The sequence below is a fragment of the Poromitra crassiceps genome (genome assembly GCF_964638095.1).
Source record: "Poromitra crassiceps genome assembly, chromosome: 18".
Taxonomy (NCBI): Eukaryota; Metazoa; Chordata; class Actinopteri; order Beryciformes; family Melamphaidae; genus Poromitra; species Poromitra crassiceps.
In genome coordinates, this window is record NC_139636.1 from 28,350,954 (window position 1) to 28,378,439 (window position 27,486).

The following is a 27,486-nucleotide window of genomic DNA, read 5'->3' on the forward strand; positions in this document are numbered from 1 at the left end:
GGAAATATCGCGATATTCAGGAAATATCGTGATTTTTGAAAATGTACTTTCTGAGGCTGTAGCAGGCTCAGTTGTAAAGCCAAGTTTCTGGTATCAGTATGAAACTAGAAGACCTAAGGAATCCATCACGTTAAGCACCCCCCACTTCCCGTGTCCCTGGTACCAGCACAAAATTTGTGTAACGGGTAAAAAAATACACTTCTGTAAATTACCGGGTCAGGGCGCCGGTAAAAAATGAACTAAATGCGGGCAGGTAATGGGTAGAACAATGTAGGAGCCATGTATGTTTTTCTGTGGCACTCAGACTGAATTCTCAGTATTTTACGGTAATCTGGAGCATGAGGCAGGGGTGTGTCTGGTAGCTGGTCTGAGGTCTGAGATTATACTATCAATGGGTCTGAGGAAGAGAGGAAAAGTTTCTGGTGCACGTTTTCCACTTTGTTTACATAACCGGCATCGTTTCCAGTACTGTATGCATACCGTGCATACTGTGAAAGAGGAGAGGTTGGATGTTGTAAAAGTGGATTTACGTTACTGCAACAGCGATCATAAAGGCAGTATGGATTATACCGGATTACCGGACATATTGGAAATAGCTGATAGCAGAGCTAACCAGCTGGTTAGTCAGCTAGCAGCTGCTAAAAGCTAATTACCGTACATCAGCTGACGAGTCTCGGCCAGAAAGACTGCTATTCGCCTCCCGTGTGAAACGGTGGCAGTTTCGTTCACTAGAAAATGTTTGCACTGCAGATTAACGGTTATTATATGCGGTTCCGGGTCGGGGTGCGGGTCTCATGTCTGCGGGGCGGGGCGGGGTGTGGGTCTCATGTCTGCGGGGCGGGGTGGGTCTCATGTCTGCGGGGCGGGGGTCGGTTGCGGTACTGATTGGTCATATGTGCGCGGTCGGTATTGCAAGTACCAACTCTGCCCCCCTGTCACAGCTTTAGCAAGAGATACCCGTGATGCTTGTCAAAGTGGAAATACATTTTGTGATCATATTCAGCGATCATATAAATATATATATATATATATATAAATATATATATATATAAATATATAAATATATATATATATATATATATATATATATATATATATATATATATATATATATATATATTTATATGAGCAGATTTATAAATCCGCCCATGCAAATGAGCAATCAATTTCTATTCCAAAAAAACTGTCCTTATTTCTTTGCAACATTCTCAACCAAATTTCTGCAATTTAAAGTCTTTTAAAGTTGGGTACTGATTTTGTCCTAGTGTATTGCCAGCCAACCTTTGCGCACACACGACAATGAGGTTCTGAAAGATGGACCAAGAGATGGGCAGGGCTATTAACCAAATTTCTAACAGTCAGGCCCGCAATTTAGCAGTGATCTCATTGCAGAAGTAAGGCATGAACTGAGAGGTAAGCGAGCCAAGAGAAAGTATTCTGTGACTTAGATTTGGTTCAAAGTAGATTTAAGAAAATGAGATTATTTAATAAGTAGAAAACAGTGCAAATGAAAAAGAGAGTCATTAAAGAGGTGTCACAATGAATATATATATATATTGATTTGCAAGTAAAGACTGCATGAATTGTATGTGTGTGTACAGCCTATGTGTTCTGTTCTGTTTTGTGTTTGGAAGATGTGTTGGCTTTTGTGTATATAATTAAGTGAGTGATTAAAGGTGTAATTGTTACATTTTCTACATCAGTAGGTATACAACAGCGTGGGCTTTGCATGTGTATGGATGTGTCTCGCTACAACAGATCACACTCTATTCTCTTGATCTGACTGAATAATTGATCCTGATTAAATTATTGATCAGGTAAACAGATCTATGAATCACCCCTGGCTCTTTCCACTGTCTGTTGTTATTGAGCTTGAATGTGGTCACGCTTATTACTTTTCAGAATTCATTAACCCACATGACCTTCATATGGACTCTGAGAGAGAATGATTATACATGTGTGTATAATGTGTGTGTGTGTGTGTGTGTGTGTGTGTGTGTGTGGGTGTGTGTGTGTGTGCGTGCGTGCGTGCGCGTGCGTGCGTGCGTGTGTGTGCGCGTGCGTGCGTGCGTGTGTGTCATATTACTCCATCTGACCTGTCAGTGTGTGTAGGCCCACTAAACCATGCACAGAGCTGAGCTCATGAACAACTTTTTCTCAGTACTGTTACTAGGCAAGGCAAGGCAAGGCAACTTTATTTATATAGCGCTTTCATGCCAAAGGCAATTCAAAGGGCTTTACAGAAATAAAAGAGATACAACAATACAACAATGGAACACATGAAATTACATCAGAAAAAAAATTACAATCACAGTAAAAAAAGTTACAAAGTTACGGTATCTTTGTCCCGTATTACTTGCTGGCTAGAATCTCCCATATTGTCTGTCTTATTTATACCTGGGCAGTAAAAAAAAAAAGCATATCGCTGCTGTCGGGTGAAAACCTTGTATCTCCAGTTTTGGTGATTTTCATGTTTTACTTTACACCTAGGTTTTACACCCCTCTCCATATACATTAGGCTACTCTTGATTGGTTTATCCTCTCATGCTACAAATGGACATTGTGCTACAAACAGACATTGTGCTACAAACAGACATTGTGCTACAAACGGACATAAAACGGATACACATGTCACGTATAGAAGCGGCTGTACCATTTAATAAAAATGCATGGCTGAGGTAAGGAGCCTCTGGGTAGTGTAGAGGTAAAAGCACTCACCTACCACCGTGGAGACCCAGGTCAAATTCCCAGCAGCGGTACCTCCGGCTTGGTCAGACGTTTCTACAGACACAATTGGCCGTGTCTGCGGGTGGGAAGCCGGTGAGGTACGAGTCCTTGTCACTGCACTAGCGCCTTATCTAGTTGGCCCGGGATGCCTGTTCGGGGTGATCCTCCCACGCGCTACATCCTGGCGGTGAAACCCCTCCCTGTCAGGTGAAAGGATCGGAGGAAGCATGTGCTAGTCTACAACTCACCCCAGATCGGCAGAGGGCGTGGAGTAGTCTCTCAAGCCAGACTGTCTCTTCTACATTCTGCGACTGCATCATATAAAGTACAGTCTGTACTTCACGCTCACAGAGCTTGGTCAAAGGAAGTTGAAAAAAAAAAACGCTTCAGACCAGTGGAAGTTCAAACCGATGCAGGTGATTGGAGAAATACAAGCGGATGTCCGCACGTATTTCTCCATTCACCTGCCTTTAGGCTGGACATCTGGGACACCCGCCCATAATCGCTCATTATTTTCCTGGAGTTTCCCTTTCCGCCTTGGCGAAGTTTTCCCAGCTGTAAGTCCAGACGGGTAGGTGGAAGCATTTGAAAATTGCAGGAGCCAACTCGTCTGTTTTAAGAGACTAGGGTGGAGCAACGAGTGGGACAGCAGGGGGAATTGGCCAAGTACAATTGGGGAGAGAATGGGAGAAAAATCTGAAAAACTTAAATCTGAAAATAAATCTGAACTCTAAAACAAAATCAGAAATCAGGAAAAAGAAAGAAAATGTGCCATTTCACCAAAATCAGAATGTTTGACGACAGCAATATAGTGTATTTAACATGTTAGCCTCAGTATAAAAGGGCAAATGGAAGATGAATGTGAATATAGGAACATAGTTTTGGTTTTGACAGGAATTCATATTCATTTAAATGGATGATTCAGCATGTGCCCAGTCATGTGTGTCAAGTGCATGTACTGCTCTTTGTCTTTGGTGACAGACTTGGTGTATAATACTGTTGTACTGTTGTACTGTTGTACTGTTGTTAATTGGATCAGTGAGTTACCTGTTTCCACAGTTCTGATCACCACCTGAGATTAGCACTTAGTCCAGATCTGACGACTGCCCTATTGAACTGGACATGAATAAATCATTAAAAGTAATACCTACCAACCTCTGTCTCTCTCTCTCTCCCTCTCGCTCTCTCTCTCTCTCTCTCTCTCTCGCTCTCTCCAGGTAGCAGCCCAAAATGGTGGTGGCACTGGAGCATACAGCAAACCTCTATACATCAAGACTGCCGAGGCCCGTGGGTATCCATGGAAACGCACACTCACATCCTTATCCATTTTGATCTCGAATTCAAAAAGATAATAGTGTGTCTTTGTGCCTGTGTGTGTTCAAGCTCCTGGCCTGGTGACGAACCTGACGGGTTCTGCTGAGAACCACACCTTTGTGGTGCTCACCTGGTTCCTCCCACGCCGCATCAATGGCCTCATCACTAAGTTTGCGGTCAAAGCTAAACACGCCCGCACGCTGCAGCCGGTCCGCATGCTGGAGATCAACGCTGAGGACATCATGACCGTACCACACTGCAACGTATTCTACTCTCTTCCCTCTTCTTGACTGATCTGTTGGTGTGAAAATGTCTCTATATAATAATAATAATAATATATATTATTGTTGTTGTTGTTGTTGTTGTTGTTGTGATATTACTACCCCAAACACCTTTACTGTATAGATTTTTTCACCGAATTGTTGTTGAATGCAAGGGAACAGTTTGGAACCTAGCTTATGTCCTGTCAGTTATTGTAGTAGCAAACACTGCAACAGGAAGTAAGCTGGGGGGTATTTAGAATGTTTATGTTGTCGAGTTGAAACCGTCTATAGAAGCCTCCTACATGGTGTTGATTTGTGCACGTGTTTAGGACGCAGCAGGTGTTTGTCCTACATGGTGTTGATTTGTGCACGTGTTTAGGACGCAGCAGGTGTTTGTCCTACATGGTGTTGAGTTGTGTACGTGTTTAGGACGCAGCAGGTGTTTGTCCTACATGGTGTTGATTTGTGCACGTGTTTAGGACGCAGCAGGTGTTTGTCCTACATGGTGTTGAGTTGTGTACGTGTTTAGGACGCAGCAGGTGTTTGTCCTACATGGTGTTGATTTGTGCACGTGTTTAGGACGCAGCAGGTGTTTGTCCTCCTACATGGTGTTGATTTGTGTACGTGTTTAGGACGCAGCAGGTGTTTGTCCTACATGGTGTTGATTTGTGTACGTGTTTAGGACGCAGCAGGTGTTTGTCCTACATGGTGTTGATTTGTGTACGTGTTTAGGACGCAGCAGGTGTTTGTCCTACATGGTGTTGAGTTGTGCACGTGTTTAGGACGCAGCAGGTGTTTGTCCTACATGGTGTTGATTTGTGTATGTGTTTAGGACGCAGCAGGTGTTTGTCCTCCTACATGGTGTTGATTTGTGTACGTGTTTAGGACGCAGCAGGTGTTTGTCCTACATGGTGTTGAGTTGTGCACGTGTTTAGGACGCAGCAGGTGTTTGTCCTACATGGTGTTGATTTGTGTACGTGTTTAGGACGCAGCAGGTGTTTGTCCTACATGGTGTTGATTTGTGTACGTGTTTAGGACGCAGCAGGTGTTTGTCCTACATGGTGTTGAGTTGTGCACGTGTTTAGGACGCAGCAGGTGTTTGTCCTACATGGTGTTGATTTGTGCACGTGTTTAGGACGCAGCAGGTGTTTGTCCTACATGGTGTTGAGTTGTGCACGTGTTTAGGACGCAGCAGGTGTTTGTCCTACATGGTGTTGATTTGTGCACGTGTTTAGGACGCAGCAGGTGTTTGTCCTACATGGTGTTGAGTTGTGCACGTGTTTAGGACGCAGCAGGTGTTTGTCCTACATGGTGTTGATTTGTGCACGTGTTTAGGACGCAGCAGGTGTTTGTCCTACATGGTGTTGAGTTGTGCACGTGTTTAGGACGCAGCAGGTGTTTGTCCTACATGGTGTTGATTTGTGTACGTGTTTAGGACGCAGCAGATATCTTGTCCCGCGGGACGCCCAGTCCCTCGGAGGTAACGGCGTCTCTCCCCCCCGTCACCATCTCGGCCGTGCCCCCTGCGGCCTCCTGGAGTGTCCCCATATCAGTAGGAGTTGATCAGCTACGGCCTTACTCAGCCTACCTGTTTGAAGTGTCTGCCTTCACCTCTGATGGAGAGGGCCAGATCGCTTCCACTATGGTCCGCATGCCAGAATCAGGTACGTCAACTGCATGTAGAAATGTAGGGTAAATGATGCTGTCACTTTTGCACTGCAAACAATAGTAAGGTACCGTAAATTCCGGACTATAAGCCGCACCTTTTTTCCCGTTTTTTGGCCTTTTTTGGCCCCTGCGGCTTATATAACGGTGCGGCTTATCTATGGATTTTTTCAAAAAAAAAAAAAAAAAAAAAAATCTCTCTTTTTTAGCACTCTTTCTAACTATAAATCCTATATAACTATAATAAGTTTTAATTTCCTCTCTTGCCCTCTTTTCACCACACTGTATGACACTGTATGACACTGTGTGCACTGTAAAAAACAACACAGGTGGTGTTGTGTTATGTTGTTTTGTTGAAATGTTAATAAATGGGAGCTTCCTCAAACAGCCATCTCTTTCCCGACAATCCCCTCTGTGCATGAACCCTTACATATGGTAATTAAACATTAAAACACAAAAAAAACAAAAAACAAAACAAAAAAATACCATTAAAACACCCGCGGCTTATAGTCCGGTGCGGCTTATATAAGAAAAAAATAGTCAACTTTGCAGGTGCGGCTTATACACCGGTGCGGCTTATAGTCCGGAATTTACGGTACTTCAACTTAAATACAGTATATATATATACTGTACGTTTCCTGGCTGCCTTAACATTTGGGAGTTGACTGAATCAGTACAGTACTGAATAGTTAGGTCAAAGATCAAAACTAACTGTGTGAAATGAAGACAATAAGTTCAATCAACAAATAATGTCTAGTCTTAGTGTTTTATCTCAGTGTTATTTATTGTTTCACTGGTGCAGAGGTTTGTTGTTGGTCTTGTTTGTTTGGCATTAAGTTTGCAGGATACTACTTGCCATGTAGCTTTATTGAATTTCCAAAATCTGTATTCCAAATCTTTTATGTTTTTCTTTTTTTAATCAGAAATTGACCTATGATTCATGCACCTAAGATACATACGTAACATGTGCTCTAAGTGAATGAATGAATGAATGGATTATTAGCTAGGTTATTTGTAAAAATAATGTGTGTGTGTGTGTGTGTGTGTGTGTGTGTGTGTGTTTGTGTGTGTGTGTGCGTGTGCGTGCGCGCGTGCGTGCGTGTGTGTCTGTGTGTGTGTGTGTGTGTGTGTGTGTGTGTTCATGTGCGTGCTGCAGCACCAGAAGACCCTCCACAAAACTTCACTGTATGGAATATCACATCTAAATCCATCTCCATGTCCTGGGAACCTCCCACCATCATCACAGGAAGATTCAGTTACGTCATCTACCTCTATGGACCTACAGGTTATTTAATATTCATCCAGGCACTCTCTCTCTCTCTCTCTCTCTCTCTCTCTCTCTCACACACACACACACACACACACACACACACACACACACACCAACATATTGCTCTGAATGCTCCATGTCTTTCTTTTGCCTAGGATATATGTATGAGAACAGTACAGCAGACGTGCAGTTTGTCCTTCGTGATTTGAATCCTTACACAAGTTACACAGTGGCGGTCCGAGCCAAATCTGCTGGTGAAGTGGGCCCAGACGTGCAGGCTGATGTAGTCACACTCGCCGAAGGTAAGGAGGACGACGCTCACAAACAAATGCATGATACCACACATGACTTTTTACATTCAGGTGAAGACCATTCAGATTGTAAAGAAACATGCATAGGCACGTTTATTTGTATAGAACATTCCATACACAAAGTGCTTTAGATAAATTAGATATCTAAGAAAAGAGCATACAGGAAAAAAAAGATTACAAAGTCGAAAAAGATAAGATTCATGTAAAAGAACAAGCAAAACGCATTACGTTAAACGAATAAAAACAAGTAAAACAGAGACACTTTAGCCCCCTTGACGGAAACAGAATCGTGGCGAAGAATAGTGCCGTTACTTCTTGGTACTGTATTTCCAATCGCACTTTTGTGAGTGACTCCTTATGCGTATTTTTTGTTTGTTCGCTTGCTTTGTTTTTGTTTTTAATCTAATCATTCCTATATATAATCTTCCTGTTCATTACACACTTTCCTCAGTCCTCCTCTCATTTTCTTTTGATCAGAGTCCTCCCTTATCTCACTGCACTGCTGCAGCTATTGTCAAATTAGGTCAAAGTCTCTTCCATTCCCAATGGAGATATTAGACATGGTTAACTATTCTAGCTCACCTAGTTCCCAGCTTTTTCATTTGCCAATTAATATCCAATCTCACAGCCTAATGTACATTTGTACCGTGTGTGTGTGTGTGTGTGTGTGTGTGTGTGTGTGTGTGTGTGTGTGTGTGTGTGTGTGTGTGTGTGTGCGCGCACGCGCGTGCGCGTAGCGCCCAGTGCAGTGCAGGAACTGAGGGCAGAAGCTGAGGACGCGGTATCTATCCGTGTGACTTGGAAAAGCCCTGCCCAGCCCAATGGTAGGATCACCCAGTACAGACTGCAGGTCCTGGCTGGGGACACGCTGCACCAGGTCATCACCCTCACTGGAGAAGCGGTAGGCCAGGTTTGAGTGTCTGAAATATAACTTCATATAGCTACAGATAGTCTGAAATATAACTTCATATTCACCTTATTCAGAAGAGACCATCTGGCTCTGGCTTGAGAGACTAACAGGTAGTGTAAATACAATCAGAGGTTCCGATTGTATTTAAACTTCCTGTGACTCATAAACCTAGTCTGACAGTTAAACTAGGTTTGACCAGGTGAGTCAGACTAGTTTGAGCAGGTAAAACAGCTGCCGTTTTGAACAGGAGGAATACAATGGGTCAAGTGGGCGGGGCTGCATAAGGTGAATAGCTACAGACAGTCTGAAATATAACTTCATATAGCTACAGACAGTCTGAAATATAACTTCATATAGCTACAGACAGCGCCATATATTTGTCCCATCGCATCTCCTTACTGTAACAGAAACTCATTCTCAAAGCCTGAGCCTGTTCTAGAGAATGAATCACATCAAGATTAGATTAGATTAGATTGTGAATGTGCATGCTTACCTGCTGTTGTTGCTCATGTGACTGTATTTTCCCTCCCATCAGGATCTGAATACGACTGCTATGTATGAAGACGGTACGTTTCCTCCTGATCTTTCTGAAAGCCGTCTCTCAGACCGCCATAAGAGATCACTTGAGCTCAGCCAGACCACCTCTCCGCCAGCATTCACCGCCACCATTTCTGACCGCACCACTGCTTTCAGCCTCACACACTCTGGCCCCACCAGTTCTGACCCCGGCACCAACACCGATGCTCAACTCCAGCCAGACCATAGTCCTACTGTTGACTCCGCGGCCACTGAGAATCCCGGCACCACTGGGAGCACTCTGACCAGTAATGCCGCTGGTCCGGACCTTCACGACGCACCCACTCTAACCTCTGAACCGGCGGTCTCAGGGACCTCCGCTCTCTCTCTCACTTCTGTGCTACCTGCCACGCCCCTGCCCTGGCTAACACACCAATCACAGGCCATGGATATGACCTCTGACCCTGACACCCTGACACTGACCCCTGGCCAGCCCCACCTGTCTACCCGTGATGCTGCAATTTCAGGGCACTTCTCAACTCGCACGGCAGCGGTCTCTGGTACTACAGGAGGTAGAGTATTAACCGTAAACACTGCTTTTCTAAATCGATTCAAGATTCAATCAATTGATTACCATGTTTGATAGGAATTTGTCTTGGCTTCACTCTCAGACAAAGACAGTGCAGCAGCACACAATATACAAAACAATACACATCAAACACAAAAAGACATTCAGGAACAGTACCCAGCAGCATCGTATTCGGCAGTTTAAAGTGCTATAGCTCATATAATAATGATTCAGTGCAAATTCAGATGTCTTAAGGCATGGAGGTAGGTGCTATCTCTGAAGGGAGATGTTTTGCACTTAATGCTCCTGTATGTCCTGCCTGATGGGAGGAGGTTAAAAGAGGGAGTGTGCCGGATGAGAGTGGTCTGCTATGATTTTATCATACGAGAATTCAAACGATAATTGAACATGCATCTGTGTGCATGCTACAGGTGTGACAGTGAGGCAGGAGGTGGTGGATGTTCATTCTGAGGAGCTGTCTTACCTGGTGTCCGATCTGAATCCCTTCACTGAGTACACCATCACGGTCACTGCTTCCACCGTGGTGGGATCGGGCCCTGTCGCCAACATCACGGAGACCACCAGGGAACAGGGTGGGTGGTCAGTTAACGCTTGCAGTAAACATTAACTATCAACAAAAAATATCATGCTCTTGACGTATTGCAGTACTCTGGTGTGTTTTGTGTATTATTTTTAATCTCACACTTGTGTTGCTTTTTTCAGATTTTTTTTATGTCACCTCTGATGCTAATATTGTACTGTTTAGTCCCTAGCTCGGTGCTGGATGTATCTTATCAGAACATTAGCTCAACTTCCATGCTGTTGAGCTGGACTCCACCTCTCCACGCCAATGGATGGATCACACATTACACTGTCTATGGCCTCAACCTCCATACGAATGAGGCCCTGCAGAGGAGTTCCATCAATACCAGCATATTGTTGACCGGTAGAGTACACTTTCTCTGCACTTACTCACTCTGTCTATTGTTGACCTGTAGAGCAGTGGTTCTCAAATGGGGGTCCGTGGACCCCCAGGGGTCCGTGGCACTTTGCCAGGGGGTCCGCCAAAAGTTTGCAAGTAATTTTTTTTTTTTTTTTTTTTTAATAAAATGCTACATGTTACTTATTCCTTCTCAAACTACTTCCTACATGGTGCTAGTCTATCAAAATATCTTGGCTGTCATTGATTGTGTTGCATAGTGGTTTTCTGTACTGTTGACAAATTGTGATATTGTAAGTCGCTTTGGACAAAACAAAAGTGTCTGCTAAATGACGTAATGTAAATGTAATAAATATATATATTTTTTGCAAAATCTTAATAGTTCAACGAAAATAGTTTATGCTTTAAATCTAAAATGGTTCATGGATTACATTCTAATAACAAACCTATCAAATTAAAAGTCAAGCACGTTACCGTGGAAACAATTAAGCTTAGCCCAAAATCACAAATCAGAATGAGGGGGTCCCCGGTATATTTTCTATCTTGTAAGGGGTCCTTGGCTGAAAAACATTTGAGAACCTCTGCTGTAGAGTACACTTTCTCTGCACTTACTCACTCTGTCTATTGTTGACCGGTAGAGTACACTTTCTCTGCACTTACTCACTCTGTCTATTGTTGACCTGTAGAGTACACTTTCTCTGCACTTACTCACTCTGTCTATTGTTGACCGGTAGAGTACACTTTCTCTGCACTTACTCACTCTGTCTATTGTTGACCGGTAGAGTACACTTTCTCTGCACTTACTCACTCTGTCTGTGCATATTGTTGACCGGTAGAGTACACTTTCTCCGCACTTACTCACTCTGTCTGTGCATTTTTGTGCAATCATAATATATCTATAAAATATGTCTGTTTTTCTCTTGTTGCAGACTTGGACAAGTATACTGGTTATAAGCTGCGTGTTGCTGCATCTACAGCGGTAGGAGAGAGCGCTCTGTCTGAGGAAGATGATGTCTTCGTTTTCACCTCAGAAGACGGTATGTGCTGCGAAACACAAAACTGCACACATGCATAAACATGTAATAAGCCTTGATGATGCCCCCTCTGCACACTATATCGGCTGAAGTGCCTCTACCCTGGCGATTCATAAAAAACACTTCTAGAATGGTGGGTTGAGCACTTGGTATACTTCAGCAGACACGCCCCCAGAGTTTCAGAGCAGAGAATAGTGCTTATTTTGGCACCATTTTTGATCGTTCAAATTTGGCTGGGTGGTTAATAACTCGTTTCTGTGTGACAAACTCGAAACACATACTTTAATTGAGAAAATAACCACCAGCGGCTGCACACTGGAATGACTTACTGAGATTGATTTAATGAACAACGCGTTTCGCGGGTAGCGTCATCAGGTTCACATCAGGTTCACAGGTTTACATACTTTAATTGATATGCCACACTCCCTCCAGTCCCGCTTCATTCTCACTGTCCTCCTCTCCCTCACAGAGCCTGACTCGCCCCCTGAGAACCTCACTGTGGTAGAGACCAGGCCCTCCACTGCCACACTGACCTGGGCTCCACCAGAGAAAGCCAACGGGGTGATCCGGCAATACGAGGTCCTGTATGAGAACCAGTCCTACTCTGCTGTGGTGAACACTTCCTCTCCCAGAATCACTTTGTCCAACCTGAAGCCGTTCTCCTATTACAACGTGTCTGTCAGGGCGTTCACACGTTATGGGCATGGCAATCAAACTTCAGACACTTTACTCATGCTGTCTGGAGAGGATGGTATGTTCATAGATGCACCCAGACACACACACATATGGACATAAATGACCAATATCTACAGTTAAAATTGGAGTAAACCTTGTGTTCTGCCTTCTCTCCAGTCCCAGGCAGTCCTCCGTATAACCTCTCAGTGACCTATGACTCGGGCAGTCCCAGCGAGGTGAACGTGACATGGCAGCCCCCACTGGTGCCTAACGGGCTCGTTACCCACTACAGCCTGGAGCTTTGGAACTCCACTCACTACCTCATCCTCAACTCCCCATCCAACGCCATCCAGATCACACATCTGAAGAAGTACGCACGCTACCGCATCGTGGTGCAGGCGCACACAGGCGTTGGGCCGGGCAACTACAGCAGCGAACCGCTCAACGTCACCACGCTGGAGGATGGTGAGGGGGGGGCGGGGCAAGGGGAGATGGAGAGGGAGTGTTTTGTTTTCAGTGTTTCAGGTGGTCATGATTGACCATCAGCTTTTGAAGGGCATCTGATTGATTCTAACATCACTTATGTCTTATCCTCTTCAGTTACGTCTTTCTGTTCCGGCATACACTAATGGTGTTAAATCACAGGTACCTGATCCCACGTGAGATGTTCCTCCTGATGGGCCTGAGGAGTACAAACAAGGGAATCGTAACAACTAACCTTTTTTTTCCCCATTTCAGGTCTAAATTCTGTTTCACTCTGACATGTTTCCGATGGCTTTTTCATCGTTCCGATTTACGCAACGCAAACTTGATAGGATTTCCCCCCGTTCTTTTCAAAAACCTAGCACCGTCACATACCCGTACAGTTTCTGTATCGGCAAGCCATATCAGCAAAGTGTTTCTCCCACATCTCAGCCCCAGACACCCCCCCTCTTGCCCTCCATGCCAAGAAGTTGTCAGACTACGAGGTAGAGTTGTCATGGAAACCACCACGTGAAGCCAATTCAGACATACTCTACTATGCTGTCAAAGTTTGGTGAGTTATAAATCAACCCCACCCCCTCCTCTGCATGACTGTTTGGCATGCTAAACATTCACTATTCCCAAGACTATAGAACACCATGCAGCATGAACGGTTGCTCTCTGTGTTAGGAACGAGACGACCGAGTCTTGGCAGAATGTGACAAAGACTTCAGCGGTGGTCAGTGTGGACGCAGAGAGTCGCTACAATGCCTCCGTGTCCAGCTGGACCAGACTGGGCGATGGAGGAGTCCTGATATTTATCAGCTTTAGTACCATTGACTCAGGTGCCAGATAAATGTTCATTTTTATGTCTTATGGAACACATTTCTTTGTCTTGGATGAGAAAATAAAGATATATCTATCTATCTATCTATCTATCTATCTATCTATCTATCTATCTATCTATGCGTAGCGCCCAGTGCAGTGCAGGAACTGAGGGCAGAAGCTGAGGATGCGGTATCTATCCGTGTGACTTGGAAAAGCCCTGCCCAGCCCAATGGTAGGATCACCCAGTACAGACGGCAGGTCCTGGCTGGGGACACGCTGCACCAGGTCATCACCCTCACTGGAGAAGCGGTAGGCCAGGTTTGAGTGTCTGAAATATAACTTCATATAGCTACAGATAGTCTGAAATATAACTTCATATTCACCTTATTCAGAAGAGACCATCTGGCTTAGGGCTGCTCAATTAATCGGATTTTAATCTCAATTACAATTTTGGATTCCCACATTTATGAAAACAAGATAATCGAGATAAAACAATTATTATTTTTTATATATTATTTATTTTAGTTAGCCTATCTAAAAACAATAATACTTTTATTTCTTTGTTTTTCCCTTAAATTATATTTAAAGTTCAAAGACATCCAGTATTAAAAAGACACATTTTTTCAAGTTAAATAAATGCATGATGTTGCCAAAGTCAATGAGTAATCGCGTTAAATAATCGTGATCTTATTATCAGTCAAAAATAATCGTGATTATGATTTTTGCCATAATCGAGCAGCCCTAGTCTGGCTTGAGAGACTAACAGGTAGTGTAAATACAATCAGAGGTTCCGATTGTATTTAAACTTCCTGTGACTCATAAACCTAGTCTGACAGTTAAACTAGGTTTGACCAGGTGAGTCAGACTAGTTTGAGCAGGTAAAACAGCTGGCGTTTTACAAGATACAAGATGTTTATTGTCACACAGATGTACAAGTACACACGGTGAAATGCTTGAGCTGAGTTATGTTCCATTACAAGTCATCATCATCATCGTCATCAACATCGTCATCATCATTGTCACCAACGTCGTCATCATTGTCATTCACATTATCATCGACATTATCATCATTGTTTCCTGTCATGCTTAACTGGCACATTAACATCAGAACATTGTAATCGTTATTGTCATCTGTTCCGGTGCTTTTCGGGTCTGTGCCGTATATTGCGGATGCCCATAAATAATCTTTATATGTTATGTTAATTAGTAGTTACAAGTCTTTGTCTATATATTGCGGTTGCCCATAAATAAATCTGTACATGTTATCTTAGCAGCTGGTCATAATGGTGGGGTAGATCTGTTTATTGTTTAGGAGTCTGGTGGCTTGGGGGATGAAGCTATTTCGTAGTCTGCTTGTCCGGGTTTTGGGGGTTCTGTATCTCCTACCAGATGGTAGCAGGGAGAACATGTTGTTGAGTGGGTGGGTTGGGTCCTTGATCATTTTATTTATTTATTTATTATTAGTTTTGGACAGGAAGTCGCAATACAATGGGTCAAGTGGGCAGGGCTGCATAAGGTGAATAGCTACAGACAGTCTGAAATAGAACTTCATATAGCTACAGACAGTCTGAAATATAACTTCATATAGCTACAGACAGCGCCATATATTTGTCCCATCGCATCTCCTTACTGTAAAATAAACTCATTCTCAAAGCCTGAGCCTGTTCTAGAGCAGTGGTTCTCAAATGGGGGTCCGTGAAAAGTTTTCAGGAAAATAAAAATAAAAACTGTGCTTTAAAGTCCCTGGAAACCAAAATCCACAAAAACGTTCTAACTTTTTTATTTAGGGTCTTATGTTAGTAACTGTCTGCCTCAGAAATTATTATACATTACTTTCAACCCAAAGCCTTAAAATCGACACTTTTCTACAAGATTCTACAAAGTACTTCCTCATTGAAGAGAGCAGTGCGTGAGGTGCTAAAATGCAGGAGCTTATGACGTCATAAGCTCTATATAACCTTTGTACACGCGCGCAACTCGCCCTACTGTGTGTGTGTGTGTGTGTGTGTGTGTGTGTGTGTGTGTGTGTGTGTGAGTAACTTCGCGTCACCAGGCTGTGTCGAGCGCTATGCTGTTCTCTTCTCTCTCTCTCTCTCTCTCACTAGTCCCGAGAGAGAGAGAGAGAGAGAGAGAGAGAGAGAGAGAGAGAGAGAGAGAGAGAGAGAGAGAGAGAGAGAGCACACAGAGTGGGAGACAGACACGCTGTGGGGGCAAAGAACGGACAGAGATCTCTTCCTCTCAGAGCCGCGGAGCAACGCGCGAACACACACACACACACACACACACACACACACACACACACACACACGCGCGCGGTGTGTGCACAGTGCACACACCGACACTCATCTCTCTTTCTTTCTTTCTCCGTTTCCCTCCCCCCCTCTCTCTCGCGCTCTCCGAGAGACAGAAATTTCCCTGCTGTAGACTGGACACGCCCACACAGTCTACACTCTAAAAAATAATGAAATCTCATGAGTTTTGCCATGGCTGTCAAACCTAAATTTATATACTTTGCGACGTTCATCATCGTTCAAATTCGGCTGGTGGCTTATTAACATAGGATCCTGTGATGTGATGAACTCAAAATGCTAAATAATAAAGAAATATTTCTGGTTTCCAGGGACTTTAAATCTAAAATGATCATGGATTACATTCTAATCTAACAAACCTATCAATTTAAAAGTCAAGCACGTTACCGTGGAAACAATTAAGCTTAGCCCAAAATCACAAATCAGAATGAGGGGGTCCCCGGGTAATGGTATATTTTCTATCTTGTAAGGGGTCCTTGGCTGAAAAACATTTGAGAACCTCTGTTCTAGAGAATGAATCACATCAAGATTAGATTAGATTAGATTGTGAATGTGCATGCTTGCCTGCTGTTGTTGCTCATGTGACTGTATTTTCCCTCCAATCAGGATCTGAATACGACTGCTATGTATGAAGATGGTACGTTTCCTCCTGATCTTTCTGACCGCCGTCTCTCAGACCGCCGTAAGAGATCAGTTGACCCCAGCACCTCTCCACCGGAATTCACCGCCACCATTTCTGACCGCACCACTGCTTTCAGCCTCACACACTCTGGCCCCACCAATTCTGACCCCGGCACCAACACAGATGCTCACCTCGAGACAGACCATAGTCCTACTGTTGACTCCGCGGCCACTGAGAATCCCGGCACCACTGGGAGCACTCTGACCAGTAATGCCGCTGGTCCGAACCTTCACGACGCACCCACTCTAACCTCTGAACCGGCGGTCTCAGGGACCTCCGCTTTCTCTCTCACTTCTGTGCTACCTGCCACACCCCTGCCCTGGCTAACACACCAATCACAGACCATGGATATGACCTCTGAGCCTGACACCCTGACCCTGACCCCTGGCCAGCCCCACCTGTCTACCCGTGATGCTGCAATTGCAGGGCACTTCTCAACTCGCACGGCAGAGGGCTCTGGTACTACAGGAGGTAGAGTATTAACCGTAAACACTGCTTTTCTAAATCGATTCAAGATTCAATCAATTGATTACCATGTTTGATAGGAATTTGTCTTGGCTTCACTCTCAGACAAAGACAGTGCAGCAGCAGCACACAATATACAAACAATACACACCAAACACAAGAAGACATTCAGGAACAGTACCCAGCAGTACCCAGCAGAACACATTTCTTTGTCTTGGATGTGCGTGGAACTGCCAGATTTTCTCCGGTCCTGAATACTTGTAGTTCTTTTCCTTCAGAGCCGTTCGACCCGCCGCAGAATGTGTCTTTTGTGAACGTGACCACTTCCTCTGTCACCTTGCTGTGGTATCCGCCCACTGAGCCTGATGGGACAACAATTGAACACTACACCATCTACTACAAGAGTACAATCAATGGCAATGTCACTGTCACTGAGCAGGTGAGACTGTAGAGAGTCAAAGTGAACGTCACTTCCTGCTTCAGCATGGTACTGTACCAGAGATTTTCATCCGCTATTTATTTTCCCATAGACATTTCGTAATGGAAATAGTTTTACATGTTCAAACCAAACGGTTCAGCTATATTTAGAAACAGCAGAGAACACAGAACATTTCACTTGGACCAAAATGTAAAAAAAAACCCAAAAAGAAATAAGAAAAAATATTTTCTTTAAATCCGCTTTTCTTTTTATGAAATGTCTATGGGGGGAAAATTGCAGATGAAAATCTCTGGTGCCATGCTGAAGCAGGGAGTGACGTTCACTTTGGCTCTCTATACAGAATATACAGCACACGTTTGAGGTGTTTAGCTGATGCCGTTAACCAGAGTGCCTTGCGATGATATGTGAAAGTACACCCTCTCTTCCTCCGTAGAAGGTACTGGTTACTTCTACCTTACCTGCCCCTGCCTCTCCTGACTCGGCCTTCTCCTACACTCTGACTGGGCTGATTGGGGGCACCAACTACACCCTGTGGATGACCTCCAGCACTTTAGAGGGAGACGGAGGGGTGTGGAGCGAGCCCCTAACCCTGATCACACCTGAGGATGGTCAGTCAGACACACATACACACACACAGGCACATGCATACATACACCAATACATATGACGTAAAGTGAATATACACACGAGACCAGACAGGCTACACTAAAGCTGTGTTCACACCGAGATATATATTTTTCGCTCTGTCGCTTGATTCAACCCTTTGGAATCGCTCTGTCGCTCTGTTTAAATCGCTCATCAACAGGCACACGAATTGACGGACATGGGGGGGCTATAACGTTACGCAATGTCATGATGTTTGTCCACTACGAGCCACCGTACAGTAGGTGTTTACAAGCTAAGCCTATCAGCGTGCTCCTAACGCGAGCTCCATACTGGTAGTACAGACTTCACTTCATGTCAGCTGTCAGCCTGTCAATGCGGTTTGTTGCCACACAATAAACCAGCGGTTTGTTCCGAGCCAGTGTGATCCTTGACTCGCTCTCACACGGCAGCCAATCAGCGTTGAACAGCGAGCGACTGATGCCAGCGTACTTTCGCTCGAGTTGGGATATTTCATCTGGGGCGACGAGCGTATATTTTCTCCCTGTCGCTCTGTCTCTGTCGCTCGGACGCCCAGCGATTTTTCTCCCGGGCGAATATCCGCTCAATCGCTCGTTTGCATTGACTTTGTATGTAAACTGGATGCCAGCGAAAAACTAAAATAGGTCGGTGTGAACGCAGCTTAACTCACAGTCTCACTGGGGGCAAGTCTGCACACTTTTTTCTAAACTCTTCAGCTCCATAAAATTGCATAAAAACTCTGCGATGGAAAAGATCACTTTCCTCCTGTTGGTGAAAGGAGGTACTGTACAGTAACAGTAAGTGTACTGTAGCACCTCCTGTTGGTGAAAGGAGGTACTGTACAGTAACAGTAAGTGTACTGTAGCAAACTGGCTCTATTGTTGTCCTCCTGAGACCCTGGGCCTTGGAGACAAACCAGTTTGTGTTTCCTTTCACTGAGCAAGAAGAAAGTTGTGAGGAGTTATCGTGCATTCCTTTATAACTGGGAACTGGTAAGCTTACCGGTTCAAAGTTCATGAGCTGGGACGTGACGTCACTAGAGCTGGTATTTCCCATTCCAAACTCGTAGGAGCCTCAGCAGCCCCGACGTAAAAAATCCAAGATGGCTGATCCGCGCAACAACAGTAGTTATAATCGTATAAATGCTATTTAGCACTTCTGTCTTGTTTGGGTCTCATTAAATCAGCTGTACACACAGCACGGCCTACTTCTATCTGTGTGGACATGAGGCGGCAGTGTTTGTATGCGCAAAATGCCACGAAATGCCTTGTTAACTGTTATTGCTAACAATGGCTAGCCTGGCTAGCGAGTGGATCTGACCAGTGAACAAACAGTGAACTTCCCAGCTCAGCTTTTCTGCAAATGGAATGCTAACAAAACGGATGTGACGTCATTTAGCCTCCACATCCCAGTTCTTTTGCGATAAAGGAACGCACGATTAGACCAGTGAAGAGAGAAAGAGGCTACAGACATGTTTATGATTTCATGACAAAAAGAAACGTGTTTTCTGCCCTCCTCCAAGGAAATGTCATGCTGACAGAACCAGCACAAATATTAAGCAGTTTAGGTTTATATTGCTCCTATGGAATCCAGCATTTCCATATAACATTTAGTTATAATGTTTTTTTTACGTTATTCGATGCAAGAGGTTTTACGGTGAAATGTGCATCAAACTAATCGCTTTGTTTTTATGTGATTTTGGTAAAAAATGGTGTAGACAGCTTCTATCAAATTTGACACATATACAAGTATATCCAGCACAGTATGTTGTTGACATTTTGTTGAAGTATTCTCTGTCTCTGAATGATTACTGCTTATACTGACTCTGTATCTCTGCCTGTGCTCTAGCCACTCCACTCTCAGCCAAGCACCGGACCTCCAGGGTCTCCCGCACCCTCTCCCGCACAGCCAAGCCCAGCAGGGGCACACTGCCCTGGGCTTCAGACCCCCACACACCTGGCCCCTTTCATCCAATCATCGTCCTATGGGCCTCTCAAGTGTCATCTCACCTTTCCCCTTCCCCTTTCTGCTCTGTGTACCATGATGCTTAGTGCCCTCTCTGCACACCTGGTGGGGCTGAGAGGATGAGCACTAAACGTGGGTGTCTCAGGATGAGTATTTTCTGCTCAACCTCTTTTCATTCCAAAGGTTTTCGGTGTTCCAACTTCTGAGTTTCCGCTCCTACAGTAAATGTCCTCTGTGTTTCTGCGAATGGGCTGGTGACTTTAGAGACAATTCCAAAGGTTTTCGGTGTTCTGAGTTTCCGCTCCTACAGTAAATGTCTCTGTGTTTCTGTGAATGGGCTGGTGACTTTAGAGCATTTTGTTACCCTGACTGTCTACTGTCTGTTACACTACTGCTGGGTTTTCTGTGATGCTATAGAATTGTCACTCCATATGTGATGTGCTGCTTGTGACAAATGATGATAATGATTATGATGATGGCTGGTGCGCTGTTCATTTTCCCTCAAGTGTCAGAGTGTGTATTTTTGATTGATGGCCTAATTTACTGACTTGCATTATGAAACCAAATCCAAACTTTTCAAGTTTCGAGTTCTCAGTGACACATAGTTATATTATTCTATTCCACCTCTCTCTCTCTCTTCAGTGCCCAATGACTCGGTCCACAACCTGACTGCTCAAATCTTCAGCTCCACGGCCATCGTCGTCAGCTGGGACCCTCCCCTGGAGCCAAACGGTCGTCCCTTCTACCTGCTCACCTTGCAGGAGGCTGACATCCCCCCCAACACTCGGCCTCTGTCTGCCAACGGCACCATCAACAAGACCACAACTGACACTGTCTTCCTCTTCGCCAAACTCAGGAAGTATTTCCACTATGTTCTCACCGTTACCCCGGCAACTGGTGCTGGTGCCGCCCACAACCATACCAGCATGAAGCACCTGAGAACAGATGACGACAGTGAGTTTATGAACACCCACTAGCACAAACATACACTCTAAAAAGTCGACACATCTCCTGACTGTAGAGATCTGTTGTGAGTTTGCTCCATAGACTGTATAAAATATGGACGTAATAACAGCTCCTCAAAAGTGAAGCCAAAACATCTCGATCAGCCCCTTGTGGCTGGTCCCAGTATAGGTCCCGCCCCCTCCATGTTAGTGGATGGGACATCCAAAGAAAAGTACACATCAAATACATTTTTCACAAAGATGGTTTCTGGCATTTTCGCTAGTTCTTATCAAGCTGATTTTTCTGATGTTTCTTTTTAATTAGTTATTTGACGATATAAGAAGGGGTGATTGACAGCTGTGACAGCCACGTCAAACCTCCGTCAGACGGTGGCAGGCTGAGGGGGCTCAGCCCAACTCAACTGTACTGCACCGGGTCCCAAATAACATCACACAAGCAAGATGGCAGCTTGCGGAAACTAGATCATTTTGCTTCACTTTTGCAAAGCGGTAGGAGGTATGTGTCGTCCATATATTATACAGTCAATGGTTTGCTCTCTGACACTGATGTGTGTGTGTGTGTGTGTGTGTGTGTGTGTAGTCCCTAGTTCTGCTCCGCTGCTGGTGTCCACCAGGAACCTGTCGTCCTCCTCCATCGCTGTGGTCTGGCAGCGCCCCCTGGAGGCCAATGGGGAGATAACAGAGTATGCCCTTACGCTGTCTGGCCCCGCAGGCTCCAACTCCTTCCATGGCTCCAACACCTCCTACACCTCCAACACCTCCTTCACCCTCACCAACCTACTTCCATACACGCCTTACAACCTCAGTATCACCGCTGCAACGCACAAGGGCGCAGGGCCTCCCCTCCTGCTGCCGCTACACACTGATGAAGCAGGTCAGTTTTAAAGCACTCGATGGGTTTAAATGCCTGTAGCACCCCCAAAACCCCGCTCCCCCAGATATCACAGCATAACCATTGTCCCTGAACTTAATCAAAAAATTTGCAAAATTGCATTATCTGTTTCACAGTCTCCCTTGTTACCTGATGAGCTCTCAAATAATAATAATACTAACGATAACAATAATACTACTAACAATAATAATAATAAAAAGTTCTCTAGGTACAGTACAACAGGAAAAACAAGAGGCTCCAAATAAAATTCTCTAAGCTTACCAAGTCAGAAAATCTGGGTGCGGGCATCATTACCCAATTTGCAGTAAATTATTTCTTGATCATTTTGTTACTCATAGTACACTTTTGGCCTGGAAAGATGTAAGGAATTTATTGAAGGATATATCAGTCTGTCTAATAATTTCTCTCAAACCCGATTACCCCTAGGTGCATCAGACTTCAAGGCTGGATGTCAGAGGGGATAGTGGATATGACACATTTATTTCCAGAAGAGACTTTGAACATCTCCACGCCCACTTTTGGCCAGTGGGCGTGAAAAGTTAATCAGTTGTACGTGGCCCATGATGACCTACTTTTGAACAAAGTTTCGTGCAAATCCGTTTATAACTTTTTGAGATATTCTACTGACAGACAAGGCAGGCAAACAGGTCGAAAACGTGACCTCTCAGCCAACTCTGGCAGAGGTAAAAAAAGAAAAAGAAAGCAGGCAGTTTTTTTGTTTGTTTATTTGTTTGTTTGTTTGTTTGTTTGTTTTTGTCAGGCTTGTTTGTTGTTGTAATACTCGTTTCTGCCACAAGAATGCACCATTACCCCATGTTCTAACTAGGACCAGCAGCAATTACAACAACAAACTGCTGTTTCGTTTTTCTTCCACCTGACCTGTTTCACAGATGGGAAAAATGTAAGCTACTTAGAAAGATGATTCTGGCAAGACCTTTTGTCACCTATTCTTTAAGTCATAAACACAGGTTCAGACTAGATCAGACTTAGAAAATGGATCATCTGATTGCCTTTCCCCCCCCACACATTTGCCTCTCAGGGCAGACTGATGTGAGACTGAGAATGTGGAAAAAGTAGTAAAATAAAATAAAAAGAAATGCCCCTAACCTCCGACTGTTCATGCTTAGTCATTTATGGATCGGATTAACTGTGTGTTTCAGGCCCCATATCCCCTCCCCGCAACCTGACTATATACAACCACACAGCCTTCTCTGTGTGGCTGAGCTGGGAGCCTTCCCTGGAGCCCAATGGAGTGGTTACGCACTACGGCTTTAGGATCCGCGAGCTCATCACACACACCGTCACACACCAGGTACCACTAATTTCACACACCAAATGCTACTACTCCTCCTCCACCACAACAACAACACACACATGCACACACACACACACACACACGCACACACACACACACACACACACACACAAACCACTTGATAACAACACACTGTCACACACAAGCTACAGTACCTCTAATTTCACATAAATAGTCAGCTTAACTCAGCAGTAAATGGTGCCTTCACCTACACACATGTGCCACATGCAGACCCTGATGGACATTATCTATGCCAGTAATCACATTTCATGGTTTATTTTTTTCTTGATTCCATGATTTAATTTCCATGCTTAGACATTATGTACCAAATTTTTGTCTGTTTGTGTGCGGGGGTGTGTGTGTGTTTGTAGAATTCTTCTGGTCCGTCGACCACATCGCATCTATCCGGCTTTAAGCCCCATAGCTCCTACGAGATCAGTGTTTGCAGTTACACCAGAGTGGGCCATGGGGACGAGTTCAGCAGGCCTGTAAGCTTTACTACCAACGAGTCAGGTACTGTACGCACTGTCTGTCTGCACACAGGCTGCTTTTTTAGGCTTCTACTCAAAAATGCATCAGTCATCAGAATTAACATTTGTATAGGAGAAGAATCAGATGAACTGGACTGATCACTTGAGGGGAACAATGCCTCAAAACAAAATGTGAAAAGCTAGTAATGATTCTAAATAAACAAAAATATATAAATAATTTGATCAAATATAGCTAGATACGTTTCATTATACGTACTAGCCAAAAGAAAATGTGTACCAGGATGGTTATTGACAGATTGGCAGAGTTGCAGATGTCTGCAGTTCGCACATTTGCACATGCGCTCTCTCTCTCTCTCTCTCTCTCTCTCTCTCTCTGTCTGTGTTTGTGTGTGTGTGTGTGTGTGTGTCTCTCTCATATATATATTCTTTCTCTCATATATATTTGTTATTTTCTCTCTGTCTCCAGTATCCGATGCGGTGGGGAATCTATCTTGCTCTGGAGTGAGCTGGGATTCAATTCAGATGTCGTGGGATCTTCCAGCCAACCCCAATGGACAGATCACTTTTTATCAGATTCTAGTGGAATCGGACATACAAAATCACACATCGCACACGACTAACACGTCAGAGTACACAGTGAGCGGGCTGTCAGCGGACCAGGAGTACACACTCACTGTGATTGCAGTCAACTCTGCAGGACCGGGAGACCAAATTAACTGTACTGCTGCCACTCATCCTGAATCAGGTAGCCCATCCTATGCATTTTGCATTTGCATTTTGTACGTCGTCAACCCAGAAGTCGTGCAGTTCCTGGTTCCCTCGTCGGGAAGTCAATGGGATTTTTGTATGGGGATTTGGGTTAAATACCGGAAATAAGGTCTGTGGCCGCTAACAAGCAATTCTGAAACTGTGAACTTTGTCTTCAACAAGATCATTTATGAAGATGATCTTCACACAAAGTTTGCAGTTTCATAAACTTTTTTAACCACAGTCCTTATTTCAGGCATATAATAAAAATAATAATGATACATCGGATTTATATAGCGCTTTTCCAAATGCTCAAAGACGCTTAACCAACATCCCCATACTGTACAAACATCCCATTGACTTGGAGACAAGGCAACCAGAAGTGCTAACATCTGGGTCTTAGGCAGGTTGGACTCATTCCTGCCGTACTGTATTTGGCTTGGATTTGATAAAGATGGTGTATGCAGAAATGAACACTCACTCTGTTTCAATGCGCCTGTGTTTCCCTTTTGAAGTCCCAGGTGTCCCGCGCTCCCTGAACATATCTCAGGTCACGATCGATAGCGTGACACTTCACTGGGCTTCGCCACTCTTCAGTCCGGGCTTGCTGAAAAACTACCACATCAACGTGCAGCTGCTTTCAACCGACTGCGAAGCGGACATGCCCACCGCTGCAGAGCAGGCTGCAGAGCAGGAGGTGGCCTGGGGCTCTGCAGAGCAGGCTTCAGAGCAGGAGGAGGTGGCCTCGGGCTGCGTGGACTCAGAACGTGTGGTTTTGGTGAATGTTTCGGACGGCTCTGAGGGGAACCGCAGCTTCACGCTCCCGTCGCTGGCTAAATACAGATACTACCGCTTCAGACTGGCAGCTAAAACCAACGCTGGAGTAGGCGATTACACACCCTGGATCTATACACGCACCCTGGCTGGGAGTAAGAACATCACAGTCACAAAGCCTTTTCGGACGGCCTTAGTATTCCCAGGGGTGGGTCTGGGGATTGCTCATTTTTACTTCGGGTTTTGAATTTGACCCCACATCCAAAACAAACATGTCACTGATTTCTCTCTCACTACCTCAGTGAGAATTCTGTCTGAAATGACCTACAGTATTTTATCCTAGGGTAATTGTAACCCCCATCCATTGACGTCTGGTGTGTAATGCAGTTACCGGCTTGCACCGCTGATATCTGCATTACGAGGTCCATGTGCTAGTGACGGGGGTAGCATAGCATCACTCTTATATTTCAAGTTTTGCATGTTACGCCGTGTGACTCTGTGTGTGACACGTTCACGCGAGCGCGGCCCCTGGATTACCATGGTCCCCCAGTAAGTTGTTTCTCCATCTGTATGACTGGATAAAATGACTGATGTGCCTTGTGCGTGGCCAAAATCGTATAACTGACTTGCCCTGGTAACACTAACGCCATCCAGAGAGAGCTATACGGTGTGCTTATCAATTACTTATTACCTATTACCTAGGAAAGACTACTCAGAACCCATATTTTTTCAGATATTCAGCTAGTTAGGCAGAAAATATCAGATGAGAATATGAACCATTAATTAATTAAAGAGCATCTCATAGGCATTGTGTGCAGTTACAGTATACCAGGCTGTGTCTGCCCTCAGGCCCTGATGCTCCCCCACGTGGCCTAAAGGTGACACCCAAGTCCAACAGCCTTCGTGTCCAATGGGAGGCTCCCGCTGTCATCTCTGGACCCACTTCCTATCTTGTGCATATCATCTCAGTGAGTATTAAAAAATAATTTATTTTTAAAACACTGGGCTAAAAAAAACTACATAAAACAAGACGTTTCGGTGTTCATCCAAACACCATCCACTGGCAAACAAATCCACACAAGAAAAGTCACATGACAAACACATGGCATGAAGTCACATGACTTCTTGAGATGTAGTCCTTAGTGTTTGTTTGCCAGAGAAGATGATTGTGGGGATTTATTTGCCAGAGTTCCTTCCTGCTGCATTTACAAATGACGATGGTGTTTGATGGTGTTTGGATGAACACCGAAACGTCTCGTTTTATATCTGGGTTTTTTTTTTTTAGTCCAGTGTTTTTAAAAATAAATTATTTTTAAAACTTCTATTACCTGGATGTCTGAGAAATGAACTTACAGAGACATCTCAGTGAGTAGCAATGAAACGAAAGGCACAGTTTGATGTGATAGTCTGAGATTCTATTTTGGAGCGCCTTGAAGCTGCTCTTACTCCTTGTGATATGATAACTGCTTTGTGATCCAGAATTAATAGTAATCGCACCCATGTGTTATGTGCAGACAAGTATGTTGACATAGACACATTTGCTAATCAATGCATCAATATACTTAACTAATGACCTAATAGAGTACCACAGGCATGACATGTAGGCCAACCCAGAAGTTAGCATCTGGAAGTCAAGTGGATTTTTCTATGGGAATTTTAGTTAGATGCCTGAAATAAGGTCTGTGGTTAACAAAGGTTTATGAAACTGTGATATTTGTGAAGACAATCTTCACAAATCAACACCACTTTTATGAATTTTGAAACGTAAATGTGATCTCCGAAAATCTCGATGATCAGAAAACGCTTCAAAAATCAGGAAATGGTGTTCATTTGTGAAGATGACCTTGTTGAACACAAAGATTGCAGTTTCATAAACTCGAGACGAGGGAACTTCCAGGTTTTAGGACTCATTCCTATGGCACTCTATTATAGGTCATTATTAGTTACATAATGTGGTCATAGTGATTATGACAGAACATCATAAGCCAGCTGAACTGCCTCTTGTCATAGTAGCTCTTCAAGGAGGCTAAGATATGATGCAGCAAAATGCAGAAGACCTTAAATGACTCCATGCTTCAGTTGGATGATTCAGGTTTGAACCAGTCAATGACGCGGGCTCCAGGGGAGCGGAAGGATGTGGTCGTCAGCAACCTGACGGCCTTCACCCTCTACTCTGTGACCATCACCGCCTTCACCGGTCCACTGGAGGACGCTGCCAGGGATGGCAAGGCCAGTAAACCCACCGTCATCCGAACCCTGGAAGAGGGTATGTAATGGTTGAAATCTTCTAACACCTGTAAATACGACCTCTCCTTATGCCTTAGTCCCCATTATC

At 44.3% G+C, this 27,486-nt stretch overlaps 1 protein-coding gene across 1 annotated transcript in view; it reads left to right on the forward strand.

The window, feature by feature from the left end:
• ptprq (protein tyrosine phosphatase receptor type Q) overlaps positions 1 to 27,486 on the forward strand; it is a gene marked incomplete at both ends in the record, with an annotated part of 64,881 nt that overhangs the window by 22,697 nt on the left and 14,698 nt on the right. Inside the window, 24 exons of the mRNA XM_083654809.1 lie at positions 3,945 to 4,014; positions 4,111 to 4,304; positions 5,740 to 5,968; positions 7,126 to 7,254; positions 7,395 to 7,541; positions 8,288 to 8,451; positions 8,996 to 9,548; positions 9,976 to 10,137; positions 10,311 to 10,490; positions 11,414 to 11,521; positions 11,988 to 12,269; positions 12,371 to 12,658; positions 13,109 to 13,229; positions 13,346 to 13,500; positions 17,218 to 17,378; positions 17,815 to 17,986; positions 20,610 to 20,921; positions 21,513 to 21,806; positions 22,985 to 23,136; positions 23,511 to 23,652; positions 24,097 to 24,375; positions 24,893 to 25,306; positions 26,001 to 26,119; positions 27,231 to 27,417. Of these exons, the coding sequence (XP_083510935.1) occupies positions 3,945 to 4,014; positions 4,111 to 4,304; positions 5,740 to 5,968; positions 7,126 to 7,254; positions 7,395 to 7,541; positions 8,288 to 8,451; positions 8,996 to 9,548; positions 9,976 to 10,137; positions 10,311 to 10,490; positions 11,414 to 11,521; positions 11,988 to 12,269; positions 12,371 to 12,658; positions 13,109 to 13,229; positions 13,346 to 13,500; positions 17,218 to 17,378; positions 17,815 to 17,986; positions 20,610 to 20,921; positions 21,513 to 21,806; positions 22,985 to 23,136; positions 23,511 to 23,652; positions 24,097 to 24,375; positions 24,893 to 25,306; positions 26,001 to 26,119; positions 27,231 to 27,417 (5,014 nt within the window). The remainder of the gene's footprint in view (positions 1 to 3,944; positions 4,015 to 4,110; positions 4,305 to 5,739; positions 5,969 to 7,125; positions 7,255 to 7,394; positions 7,542 to 8,287; positions 8,452 to 8,995; positions 9,549 to 9,975; positions 10,138 to 10,310; positions 10,491 to 11,413; positions 11,522 to 11,987; positions 12,270 to 12,370; positions 12,659 to 13,108; positions 13,230 to 13,345; positions 13,501 to 17,217; positions 17,379 to 17,814; positions 17,987 to 20,609; positions 20,922 to 21,512; positions 21,807 to 22,984; positions 23,137 to 23,510; positions 23,653 to 24,096; positions 24,376 to 24,892; positions 25,307 to 26,000; positions 26,120 to 27,230; positions 27,418 to 27,486) is intronic.